The sequence below is a fragment of the Herpailurus yagouaroundi genome, unplaced genomic scaffold, assembly GCF_014898765.1.
Source record: "Herpailurus yagouaroundi ecotype Mexico unplaced genomic scaffold, PumYag 160, whole genome shotgun sequence".
Taxonomy (NCBI): Eukaryota; Metazoa; Chordata; class Mammalia; order Carnivora; family Felidae; genus Herpailurus; species Herpailurus yagouaroundi.
The window spans coordinates 36,074,974-36,089,049 of NW_024412401.1; the positions used below are offsets into that span (position 1 = coordinate 36,074,974).

The following is a 14,076-nucleotide window of genomic DNA, read 5'->3' on the forward strand; positions in this document are numbered from 1 at the left end:
TCCTTGCTGAATTACATTTTTCAAAATCCTTTAAAAAAATTTTTTTAATGTTTATTTTTGAGAGAGAGAGAGAGAGAGAGAGAGAGAGAGAGAGAGAGGGAGAGAGAGAGAGAGAGAGAGAGAGAGAGAGAGAGAGAGATCTGAAGCAGGCTCCAAGCTCTGAGCTGTCAGCGGAGCCTGACTCGAGTCTCCAACTCAGGAGCTGTGAGGTCATGACCTGAGTTGAAGTCGGATTTTTAACTGACTGAGCCACCCAGGCGCCTCTCAAAATCCTTTTAATTGAAGTATAACACACAGATAAATGTACAAATCTAAAGTGTCCAAGCTGAATGAATCACCAGAAAGTAAACACTCCTGGATAACTGGTGCAAAGGTTAAGAAATCAAACATTAACCACACACCAGAACCTCTCATGCCCTCAATTACCACCTTTCCAAAGGTAACCACTATCTTGTTTTTGATGTAAATGGAATTATACATTATCTACTCTTTTGTGTACAGCTTTATTTGTTCAACATCACATCTGTGAGATTCTTCATGTAGCTTTTATGCAGTTTTATTATATATTTTGCATAACTATAAAGTATTCCATTTTATAGATTATGAAATCTCTTTATCTCTAATAATGCCTGATGCCTTGAAGTTTACTTTAATTAATACAACTAATACCAGCTTTCATTTGGTTAAATGGCCCTGCGTGGAACACCAGAATTATTAATTTTTCCTGGTGAACTATACTTTGTACCAGCAGAGTTGAAAGTTCTACATTCAAACCCGATGGCTTGTAAGTGCAGTATTTCCAACAAAATTATTAGAATTTTATCAGTTCAGTGTATTTTGCTAGAAACACAGTGATGAATTTCCACTAAAAGCTGAAATAGGAGAACAGAAAAAAAAAATTGATGATGTAGGAATAATCACTCAGATTGCAAAGAGTGGAGTTTAACACTTTGAACTATTCCTAAGTTCAATTTTCAGTCCTAGTTCAATCAACAAATGTTGGCCATTAAAAATCTGACATAGCTTTGATGGTGTCCTCTGATTTCTTCAACTGTCCTTCTAGTATTGGTATATCTTAGAAATGGCCACTGCTCTGAAATGGCTCATTTCTAAAAGTGAAGAGGGGCTCAGTCGGTTAAGTGTCCAACTCTTGGTTTCGACTCAGGTCATGATCTCACAGCTAGGTTTGAGCCTAGCCTTGGGCTCTGCGCTGACAGTGTGGAGCCTGCTTGGGATTGTCTCTCACTGCCCCTTCCCTGCTTATGCGCTTTCTCCCTCTTTTAAAATAAGTAAATAAAAAAAAAAAAAAAACCTTAAAAAAATCTTTTAAAAAATGAAGACTAGATAATTATTGCAGTGTATGTGTTCCTACATATTAATAATTAGCTATAGGATAGTTTTAGCCACATGTATTCAGACTAGAATTGCCTAGAGAGGCCTCAGGATCCATTCTGGGGGCTTGCTATTGAAGGCAAGAGTTTAAGACTATTTGGTTTATGGATTTAGGCTGACATTCCACAGTTACACAAGAGAGGAAAGACCATGTCAAGGCACGGGGAGAGGATGGCCATCTATAAGCCAAGGAAAGAGGTCTCAGGAGAAATCAACCCTGCTGACACATTGATCTGAAACTTCAGTCTCCAGAATTAAGAAAATTAATTTTTGTTTAAGTCACCTAGTCTGTGGTACTTTGTCATGTCAGCCCTAGCAAAGTAATACAAACAGCAACTGTTTTTAAGAGTTCTCAAACTTGCAACTTGTAATTACATTTTCAGCTTAAACTTTTCAAAAGGAGGTAAGCATTTTTTTTACTCTTCAGCAGAAACACCCCCACCACTATGCAATGCTTTCAAATTGGTCTTAGTAGCTTTCAGAACAGCATAGAAGTACCTCAATCCTGCGTACAGACATTCAAGATCACAATCCTAACAGTTGGCAGGACAGAACCCCTAGGGGCAACACTGAGTACTGAGTAATGCCAAAGAGTCCTGGGTTCTAGTCCAGATTCTGCAATTAACTGTCATGTGGCCTTGGGCCGGTCACTTTCTTCTCTGCACTGCTGATCTTTAAAAAGTGTAAACTGAACTAGGTGGTCTCTTAGATCCATTTATTTCCAAACTACATGACTCAGGGATGGTTGTAAGCCCTCTACTGTGTAAATGAGCATTTCACAGAAAAGCAAGTTTAAAACCTCATTTGGCCATAGTGTTATTTTATCTTTTGTTGATAAAAATGTCTGTAATGCTGGAAAAAAAAAAAAGTAATTACATTTACGGATACAAGAGATTTTACAGGCTAGCCAGCAAAGATCAATAGTGGTTACCTAATTTCCTATTCCATTAAAAATAAATTCCCACTTCCAAAAGATCCTTAGTAAAAGATTAAAGAAAACTCCTACAACCCAATAGGTCTTTAAAGAACACAGAAATAATACTTTTGTCTAAGTAAAAGCAATATATAGGCAGCTGTAGCTGTGTTACCTTTTAACGAAAAGCAACACAAATTTGGTCTGGAATGACACCTCATGTTTCAAGTATGTATACTAATCCCACAGGAAGCCAAAAACCGAACTGGAAAAAGTGTTCCAACTCTTGTTTGGCAATCACATTTATATGAAGAGTTGTGCGTGTTAGACACTTACACAGAAAGGTGGAGAAAGGGAGAGAGGAGAGAGAAAGAGAACTCATGCAAGTGTGCCAATATGCTTGTGCTACAGGGAGAGGGCCATAGAAGTTGTTGCATTGTAGGACTATTAGAAAAGCACTATGCTTTTCATTAAAAATCATTCCTTAATTAATTAAAAGAGAGGTGGTTAGCAGACTTAAGGTTTCATCAGTTTTTAAAGCTGTATGAATATGTGCTTGCTATGATCCCTAACTATGACAAGTTTAGATGGATGGCTATGAAAAAGAAAAGAAAATATGACATCATTAGAATTACAAGTAAGACAAGAAGAAACCCAAAGTACAGACACAAGAACACAGAAAAATTTTAAGAGAGTACAGATGTCATGACATTTATTAAAAGGCATGCTACAATGCTATACTTGTTAGGAAAAGAGATTAGAGATACCAAGTAATTGTCAGCAAATATACAAACTGAACGAAAATGGAATATACTGTAGTGTACAGAAGCTTGAATTAACCATGCACTACGCATTTAGAAAATATGTTTTTTAATATTTTATCTTCTCTTTGCATTTATAACATAATTCACTTAATCACAGAATCCTCTTCTTCCAACACCACAAACTGTGTTACAAATGAAAGCTGGTACTGCTGCTTATCAAAATATACAAGACAATTGATGTTTTATATAAAACCACTTTATATGTTAACTTGTTCCCAAAAACCTTTTTTTTTTTTTCTTTTTTGGCCTGGTTAAAAAAAATGTTGTTACAAATATTTACAGCATCTTCTTCTGTTAGATGAACATTCTTATAAACTGAAAAAGGGAATTTTATGAACAGACCACATAAAACACAAGACAATGTCAGAGGCTCCTAGCTGTGCTATTTTTTTTTTCTTAAATACAGTACTGAAAATGCCCATCAAACCCTTGTCATCCTAATCCATTCTGTTCACATTTATACTCCCATTTTCTCTAAGTAGTCTATTCACCAATAGGAAGTAGAAAGTAAAGGCCGCTTTGCACTGGGTCTTCTTGCAGAAAGGAGCTTGGGAAGAAATGCTTAATGAGAGGAGTTAAAACCAGAACAGTTAAGTCTTTGGTCAGAGCAATGAGGTGACATTTTGATGCAAAACTTTGCTTGGTCAGCAATCTATAATTAGTACTTTCTGGATATGGGATGAATTTTTAAAAGATCTGGGTAACAATGGTAAGGGGGGAAAAGGCCAGAGCATGTTTTGTTTTTTAAATGACATCAAAAATATCTATTTAAATATTTGTTAATACAACTACTACATAGATTCAAAAACTGAAAATAACAACAACAAAAACAAAATCTGTTTACAGTGCTGACTTAAGCTTGCTATAAGCAGCTTTCGATCATGACTATTATCACCAAGGTCACTGGACCAGACAAATATCCCTGTTTTCTGGAACATATGCCTCAGGTTACAAAAACAAAAATGACGACCACAGAGATTTAGAGCGGCTCATTCTTGGACCTGCACAATGCTATATAATGAATATCATGTGATAAAGGCAGAAGTGTAACTGAAACCTCATTTCTACAGTTACAATTCTTTGCTTGTATGAATAGTCTGTGAGATAACATTCTTTTAAAACTTTATAGCACATATTTCCTGAAAACCAGAATACTGATAACTACCTTAGTCTCAAATAGGAAGAAAAGGTCAATTAAGACTACTGAAGAAGGCACATAAACTTTGGTCCTGTTTTGTTTTCTTCCCTCTATAAAACCCCCCACTAATATTTTAGTAATTTTCTACTCTTTAAACCATTCATAACTGTTAGAATTTGCTGTGAAAAAAGACTGCAAATAGTCTTGTAGATAACAACACAGCTCTTTTGAAGGACAGCTGAGTTCTATTTTCTTTAAAGGAAAACTTCTGTGCAATCTAAATTGTATTTTTTAAGCACAATAATAGAATATTTTAAGTCTGGCAGTTTTATTCTTGTTAACGACTGATCAAGGCGAAAGGCTAAGAAAAATGCTTTTACGCATAGTCATGCTGTCTTTTTGGTTTAAAAATAGCAGTACACATTAGGTTTTCTAAGAGATAGATTGATAGTTTGGCAAACTTAGGGTTTTTAAGTGACTCAAGGGGGGGAAATACACATACTTTTGAGCTTGTCACCTTCTGCCCAAAAATATTTAGTGGGACCAGAAATTACATGATAATATATTCATTATATAAATTCCACTGCCTAATGACATTTATGAGAGTTATCTCTTTATCATCTGAAGCAGAACCAATGATCACCATCCTAGGTGGAGCCAAATAAGACATTGCTCCCTTAAGGAATTAGGCAGGCAGAAATTAAGTCTTTAAAAATTGTGAGATCTGCAACTTTTAACTACAGAATAAGAAACATTACTAAAAATAACATCATAATATTTACTTTTAAAGACTATATGGCATTCTATTGGAGCTACCGGGGAATTCTGATATTCTTCAGTAAGTTATTGATTAAGATATTAAGATACTGGGTCATTTTTCTATTTGTATCTCACACAAAACACATTTTACTGCTATGCAAGTTATTTAAATCTCAAACTTTTTGGCATACATTGCTATTGCTGAACGTGTACTGCTATTTTTTGAAGACCTGAATATATATACTTTGTGTACAAGTCAAGACACCTCCAGAAGTGATTAAGACAACAGTCCTTAAAATAAAGTAAATAAACTTAAAAAATAGGATACTATGACAGCTCAACAGTGAAAATAAACATTGCTTAGAAGATACTGAATAAATGTATGCCAAAACAAAAGTATGAAGATCTAGTTTTTCCACTACCCTGATATCTTTAAATCTCTCTACAGAAACTATGCCAACAAATACTGTAGACCTCTATAATTCAAATAGTAAATAACTCAATATGGGCAATATCCATGCACTACAGCTAATTTCAGACACAAATTGAAGATTTCAAACGTACTGTTTTAGACAAGAATATCTCACTTTTCCAAATCTTAATTTGATTTTGTCAATAAATTAAAATGTATGTAATGTGTATATGTATGTACATTAGAAGAGTGCATGTATATGTATACATACTTACCTACACACACACACACACACACACACACACACACACACACATCCCTGAAAAAGATTCAAATGTTCTCTCTCAGATTTAAAGGCCATTTCCTACTTCAAAATTAACATTCAACACTATTACTATCTCCTTTCTGCTACACTGACACTAAATGTTATGAGAATCATGAATTAAAATTACACCGTAATTCCTAACTCAAAGCAAACAAAATAATCCAATAAATGTGACACTGAAAATTATAATAGTGCCTGTATGGAAGGAAAAAAGAAGCAAATTTGGGGAGATTTCTCAAAAAAAAAAAAAAAAAAAAAGTTTTTTTTTTTCCTCTCCCCTCTTACCAGAGGGGTAAAAATGTGTAAACACACATTTTGTAAAGTGAAAAAAATAAAAACTATATAGCTAATTATTACTATCTATTCAGCCAATGCTAAAATGGATTCATTTGAAATGAATCTCAATTTAGTGGCCTCCTTCCTAGTCTATCAGATACCTGCTCCTCAGTGTGAAGTGAATTGTTTTTTATAACCTATAGTATCTTTTGTAGTCTCCAATTTTCTGTAAAATTTTTGTAAAAATCTTCCAACATTCGAATTAATGGCTGCAATATAGTAAAGAAGTGGAGATACTCTTTTTAAAGGTGAGATGAGCTACTCTGAGAATCTGAAAAGTGTAAAAGGGATGGACAAAAATGACCCCTATGACAAATTCTGCTTTAAAAAAATCTAATCAAGCATTGAAAAAATAATGAACAAATGCAAAGTTTCTTATTAAAAAGAAATAATTTTACATTATAGAATCACTGAAGTAACATTAAAATGCATTCTTACACTCAACCAAAAAGAGAAAGGGACAGAGTATGAGAAAGGACCCACCTTCTCATACCCCATATAATGTGGACACTTAGTAATAAAGTTACATTAACAAAGAAGAGCATCACACTGTACTGAGAAAAACCAAGTAATCCTGAGACAAATTCTAATGGGTGATAAAGGTTAGACAAGATTCAGAAACTGAAATTGTATTTTATAGTCCCAAACTGGTATGCTATAACTGGCAATGACCACTATTGGTCACAAAGTGAAGAGGCCTACAGGTGTGCAACTGAGTTATTCCCCAAACCATTCACCCTTCCCCACCCCATTTCTGCACCAAAGCACCAAAAATTTGAATAAAAACTATTACTTATTGAAAACCACTTAAAATTGCAATGAAAAACTTTAAAATCCTTACCAAAACAGGGAAAAAAAACCAAAATGCTCACCAAGCCCACAATATAGCTTTCAAGATACTTAGATAAAATTCTAACCTATTGTATCATAAGCACATAATAAGGCACATAATAAGAAATTAAGTAAATAGACAGTAATTCTGAATAAGTATTAGAGATTATAGTGGTACAAAAAACCCTTGAGATTAATTTTTTTCTAAAAGAAGACCTTACCAAAAATAACTTTTAAAAAATCTGTCAAACCATATGATAGACCTGAATATTTTCCTTGTAAACTTTTTTTTCTGAAAACAATTATAAAAAAGTAGTTTATAAGTAGGATTATTTTTCTTTTTAAATTTTTGAAGATCATATTACTCGGCAAATAGTATCATTTTGAAAATTAAACCATGATTTTTCCTCATAAAATTACTATTTCTTTTGACACCTTAACAGATCTTGGATTCCACTTAATTTCCTTTGGGGACAACTGAGACACTTCATTTCTCCAAATAGTCTTAAAAAATTAAAGATATGTATTCTTCAAAGGAGTGTCTTACAGTGAAAAAAAGAAACAATTGAAAGAAAATGTGCAAGTTTATAAATTTTCTTCCAATACAACCCAATTTGTTTATGTATAATATCTATCAATACATGCCTAACAACTGATATAATTTAGAAGTGAACATAATTTCCTATAGGGGTCGAACTTCTGAATCATAAAGTTAAAAACTTTGTTGTAAGTAATTTTAAAAGCCTGTATGTTTAAATTTTTCCAAAGTACAAAGGAGTTTAGAAATGTTGTATAAGGCTGATCTGGACCCAAACTAAAAGAAAGACTGTCCTCTTGAAATCCAATTTAATACAGGGAATTAAATTATTAAAAAAATTCTTTTCCTGATTTTTTTTTCCTGAAGGTTATTTTCATAGACACTAAGGTACAAAGGTACAAAGGAAAAAACGAACCTTTGATCACATACTGGCAAGGGGGAAAAATGGAAAAAAAGAACGTCCCTTAATTTTCTGAATATACTTGGATATCAAACTCAGAGTTATTTTTGTGAAAGAGGCAGAATTGGTCTTGAGTTGCTTCAGTCTATGTCTGAAGGTTTTACTGAAATTATGGTCCAGTCTTAGAAGAAAAATTCACAGAAAAATCAGATTGTAGATTTTGAGAAGGAAACTCTGAGGTGATGATTTTCTCCAAGGTCATGGTTATGAAGTTCAATGAGGGCCTGGATTGCTTCTTCCACAGATCCCAACTGAATGAGTGCCATTTTGCGATCTTTCCTGAAAATAATGGAAGAAATATAAAAAGTATGTAGAATTAATTTTACCCACAAATCTCCCCAACCCTAGAAGACTTCATTGAACTACCTTTAAAATTTGCACACCACTTAAAATAATGTATTTCTTGAAAGCATGGACTTACTGAAAGAATTTAAAAGCCTTCACTGAACATCCAGCTTCTGTGAAAAGGTTCTTCAGATCATCCACTGTAACAGAAGGGCTGTGAAAACATCACAGAGAGTGTCAACTATCTTAGCCCCAGTTCTCAAATGAACCAAAGATTAATTTTCAACTGTCAAATCTTCAGAGTATCTCACATTTCTAAGACAATAAAGCCCTGAAAGGGCTTTTCGAACTGCCCTGAAAGATGTTCAAAGTTGACACATACATGTTCTAAAACAATGTACTTTGGTCTAAAATCTTTTACATAAAATACGGGCAGGTATTGGGGCACCTGGGTGGCTCAGTCAGTTAAGCATCTGACATCAGCTCAGGTCATGATATCATGGTTCATGGGCTCAAGCCCTGCGTCAGACTCTGTGCTGACAGCTCAGAGCCTGAAGCCTGCTTCAGACTCTGTCTCCCTCTCTCTCTGCCTCTCCCCTGCTTGTGCTCTCTCTCTCAAAAATAAATAAACGTTAAAAAAATTTTAAAAAACACGGGCAGGTATTTAAAGAACAAGAAAATCTATCTGTATTTCTTTTAAAGCGATAATTACCCATACCACTGGCTTCAGTAATTAATGTTAATGGTATTTCCAAAACTACTTCTAGTGTTTCCAAAATTACTTCCCAGTTCTGACTTGTTGGCTCTTGACCAGATGTCTACATTTTTAATGGCTTTTAGGGTAATTCTGAATACATGTATGTGGGAGTCAGGCTCTAAGATGCTTCCCCCTCCCCTCACTACTATTGCCTCCTAGTATTCAAGGCCTTTAGATACTCCTCTTCCATAAGGAAGAGATGTCCTCTGTAACCTTTAGGGTACCATAGAAACAATATGTTTGACTTCTTCTTCTTTTTTTTTAACGTTTATTCATTTAAAAAAAAAAATTTTTTTTTTTAACGTTTATTTATTTTTGAGACAGAGAGAGACAAAGCATGAACGGGGGAGGGGCAGAGAGAGAGGGAGAAACAGAATCGGAAGCAGGTTCCAGTCTCTGAGCCATCAGCCCAGAGCCCGACGCGGGGCTCGAACTCACGGACCGCGAGATCGTGACCTGAGCTGAAGTCGGACGCTCAACCAACTGAGCCACCCAGGCGCCCCTCATTTTTGAGAGGCAGAGACAGAGCATGAGTGGAGGAGGGCCAGACAGAGAGGCAGACACAGTATCCAAAGCAGGCTCCAGGCTCTGAGCTGTCAGCACAGAGCCTGACGCTGGACTCGAACTCACCGACTGAGAGATCATGACCTGAGCTGAAGACGGACATTTAACCAACAGAGCCACCCAGGGGTCCTGACGTGTTAGACTTCTAAGGCTATGAGACATTGCAATTCCCACCCTGTCCTCCCTTGAATCATCAGCTCTGGAAGAAACCAGCTACTCTTTCAGAGGGATGCTCAAACACCCATATGGAGAAGTCCTTTGTGGCAAGAAACTGAGGCTGCCTGTCAACAACTAGATTCATAAGTAAGTGAGCCACCTTGGAAGTGGATCCTGTAGCCCCAGTTAAAACTTCAAATTTTTGAGACACTCTAAGTTAAAACTAACCAGCTAAGCCACTCTGTATTCCTGAATCACAGTAACAGTATCAGCTAATAAACATTTTAGATAACTAATATAATGGCCTATCACATGAGAGTCAACTGACTAAATTATTCCAACATAGCAGTTGTCCTATTCACTAATTTCTTATGAGATGATTTAACTGCCATACTGTCTTAAGAACACTGTATCTCATCTCATAACAGCCAGTAAGGATGGTTCAGGAGGACAATGATTGGTTCTGCATGGAGACAGATCTGAGTTCACATTCTATTTCTCATTCATTTGGTGTATGACCTTGAGTAAGGTACTAAACCTGAGTTTCACTGATAAAATGAAACAAATGACTTTATTTCAAAGGTTTTTAGGTATGAATTAACAGAGAAAGAAAGAAAGAATAGTGGTTACCAAGGACTGGAGAGTAGAGGGAAATGGGGAATTACTCTTAATGGGTACAGAGTTTCAATTTGGGATAATGACAAGAATCTGGAGATGGACAGAGGTGATGGTTGTACAATCTGAATGTACTTAATGTGAATGTACACCAAACTGCACACTCAAAAATGGTTAAAATGGGGGCACCTTAGTGGCTCAGTCAATTAAGTATCTGACTGGCTCAAGTCATGATCTCCTGGTCTGTGAGTTCAAACCCTGCATCAGGCTCTCTGCTGTCAGTGCAGAGCCTGCTTTGGATTCTCTGTCCCCCTCTCTCTGTCCCTCCCTTGCTCTCGTGCACACTATCTCTCAAAAATGAATAAACATTTTTTTAAAAGGTTATTATATGGAGATTAAATGAGGTAACAAATGTAAATTGCCAGCATGGTGCCCAGAACTTGGTAGATGGTTCAGAAAATATTAATGTCCTCTCCCTCTTCTGCCTACACATCCTATGTAGGCTGCAACCTGAGACCAGCCCCTAGATAATGTATTTAAGAGGGTAATAATGACAAGAGCCTGCCCTGGTATCCAAATATGTTGTCGCTCTGTCTCCATAATGATGAGCTGCTGCATTTCTAGATCCACATAATCTAGAGATTTTTTAAGGGACTCCTCCAGTTTCTTAGCTGGCATGAGATTTGGGCCATTGTCCAATTCAGATTCAAGGTTCCTTCAGGTAGCCTACCCAGAGACTAGCTGGCAGCCTGAGCACTCAACATTATTTTGGGTAATTACTTTCTATTCCTATTCATCCCCATTCTCATTCTCAATAATGTTCTAGAACTTTTTTACCCTTCTCCATTCCCTCAAGTCTTTAAATTTCTACACACATGGCCATACACAACGCCACTCTTTCCAAAGTTTATTCTCTTTTCATGTATTAGATTAAGTTACATACAACTGCCATCTTCATATGTGCTTAGAGTGCAGAGCCTGCTTGGGATTCTCTCTCTCCCTTGCTCTCTGCTCCTTCCCCACTCAGCTGTCTCTGTCTCAAAAATAAATAAATAAACTTAAAAAAAAAAAAAAAAGATGATGACTAAAGAACAAGTCTCCTACAACACTGGTTAAAATGGAGTAGTCACAATAAAGTAATTTTTAGCTTTTATAAACATTTAAAAAATTATTTATTTTATTTTTGAGAGAAAGACCGCAGGAGTGGAGAAGAGATGGAGAGAGGGACACAGAGGATCCAAGGAGCTGAAGCGGGCTCTATGCTGATAGCAGCGAACCTGATGCAGGGCTTGAACTCACAAACTGTGAGATCGCGACCTGAGCCATAGTTGGACACTCAACTGACTGAGCCACCCAGGCACCCCTATTTTTTTAAAAGCTTATTTTTTATTTTGAGAAAGAGAGAGAAAGAGAGAGAGAGAGAGAGAGAGAGAGAGAGAGAGAGAGAGAGGAAATGCGCACATGCACGAGGTGCGGGGTGGGGTGGGCAGAGAGAGGGAGAGAGAATCCCAAGCAGGCTCTGTGCTGTCATTGTGGAGCCTGGTGCGGGGCTCAAACTCACAAACCCTGACTTCACGATGTGAGTCAAAAGTAAGAGTCCAAATGCTTAACTGACTGAGCCACTATGTGCCCCAGAGTAATTAACATATACATGGTTTTGCAACTTGTAGATAAAGAATAGAAAATTCATATTTACCATATTCTTAGACACATAAATTATTTGAGTTTGTTATATTAATTCTTTACTTCTATACAAAGGGATGAACAAGTATGTACCAATGGAATATTTCTGCATAAACTTATTTTTATGCCCTTTTATAACTGAAAGGTAACTAGTTGCTAATTCTCCATTTGGAAAGAAACTTATCTTTCACTTTTGGTGTATGACTAGAGATATGACTTTAAGACATGATGGTAAATAAGTCATCTTATAAGAAATTGGTGACTAGGACAACTGCTACGTTACAATAATTTCAGAGTTTCTACCTCTCCCAAACCATATACTGTAGACTATTAATCATCTAAATGAATAATAATTAATTAGGTACATACGGGATGTTGGAAAGATGCAGAGTGGCTGATGGTGGAAAAATATTCTGGAAGTTTTTAGAGCCAGGTTTTTTAAAGCGATGCAAAGGACTATTGCTAAAATCCTTAGTCAGACCTTGGTCTTCTTGTCCCTCTCGGGGAAGCTGAACTGCCTGATGTTTGGACAGTGTAGCACGAAGCACTTTTCCGTAAAGTCTCTGCCCACTCAGGTGGTTCATGGCTAGTGCATAGAAGAAAATTAAGAAAAGTTTGGGTATTAAGATAAAGTTCTTGTAAAATTTGTCTAAATTATCATTAAATTCTTTTATTTAATCATTTAAAATTATATTGCCAGTTCTGGGTGTTATAATAGTTTTAAATTCAAAAACTCTTACATATAGAAATGTATTAAATGACTTTACTATGATGAAAGAGAAGCAATTAAACAAAAAATAACTATCTTTCTAGCAGAGTGCTAGAAAGTTCCATAGTGCACAGAACAAGTGCTTAGGAAATGGCTATTGAATAAAGTATTTTAATCTCAAGCAACACATTGTTTTTTGTTTTTAAAAGCAGACTCCATGCCCAAAGTGACTTGAACTCATAACCCTGAGATCAAGAGTTGCATGCTCTACCGACTGAGCCAGCCAGCACCCCTGGCAACACATTCTTTTAATAAAAAAATCTGACTAGTAATATTTTAAGAGCCACTGTGACTATGAACTATAAGGGCATGGAATGCAACTTTCTTACACCATTATTATGAAGTGTGCTCAAACTTTTAAGCCATGAAACAGTTACAGAAAACTTAATTTGGAAGAAAAACAAATAAATAAACAAAATTAAATGAAACAAAAAAAAAGTCACATTTATTAGTTTATACTTAATGGAAAAAACCTAGAGTTTATAAAGGTCCAAACATCAACAATATGTTAAAGTAGATAAACGAACTTCAGACTTCAAAGAGCAATAATTATTTTTTAACCTTTTTTTTTCCCCCTGAAAGAGAGTTCGAGCCTGAAAGGGAGAAGGGCAGAGAGAGGAAGAGAGAGTCCCAAGCAGGCTGTATGGCCAGCACAGAGCCCGATGTGGGGCTCGATCTCACAACTGTGAGATCATGACCTCAGCCGAAATCAAGAGTCAGACGCCTAACCCACTGAGCCACCCAGGTGCCCCTCTTTTTTTAATCTTAAACCAGAAGTAGGCTCAAATAATAATGAAGACATTTGCATAAGAAGGTACCCTTCAGTAAAATGATAGTCCTACCACCTAGAAATTTATTTTATAGGCAAATTCACATACAAAAGGAGGAGGCTTTCATTACTACTATTAACCATAGTACCTAGCTGAGCTTGACTTGCATCTGCCATCTGAACCAAGGCATTTTCTTTCTTATTAAACATAATCTTCACTCGATGTACATCACCATATACTCCTAATGGAAAAGACAAAACAAAACCTTAATTAAACAAAAAAAAATGCCCGTTTAATGTTCAATTTTACTCATACATTTAAAGAAGGCTTCTTTTCTCATATACATATTCCCTGGGCAATTCCACACACGTGCTCCAAATTAACAAATTTGCCTTCTATGTTCTAGATCTATTAATGTACTCAACCCTTTTCACTTGGATGTCCCATAAACACTTCAAATTTAGTATGTCCCAAATGGATTCATTTCCCCTTTTCTCTCCCCGCTTCCAGTGTTCACCAACTCTACCGATATATATTATCATCATTCAT

The 14,076-nt window shown here is 36.0% G+C and overlaps 1 protein-coding gene across 8 annotated transcripts in view; it reads right to left on the minus strand.

Moving 5' to 3' along the window:
- Window positions 1-3,000: 3,000 nt before the first annotated feature.
- PTBP3 (polypyrimidine tract binding protein 3) overlaps window positions 3,001-14,076 on the minus strand; it is a 122,228-nt gene continuing 111,152 nt past the window's right edge. For all 8 annotated transcript variants that reach the window (XM_040481963.1, XM_040481962.1, XM_040481961.1 and 5 more), the window contains 4 exons: window positions 13,676-13,768; window positions 12,358-12,574; window positions 8,350-8,427; window positions 3,001-8,207 (listed from right to left, as the gene is read on the minus strand). In XM_040481963.1, the coding sequence (XP_040337897.1) occupies window positions 8,075-8,207; window positions 8,350-8,427; window positions 12,358-12,574; window positions 13,676-13,768 (521 nt within the window). In that variant the 3' untranslated portion in view covers window positions 3,001-8,074. The remainder of the gene's footprint in view (window positions 8,208-8,349; window positions 8,428-12,357; window positions 12,575-13,675; window positions 13,769-14,076) is intronic.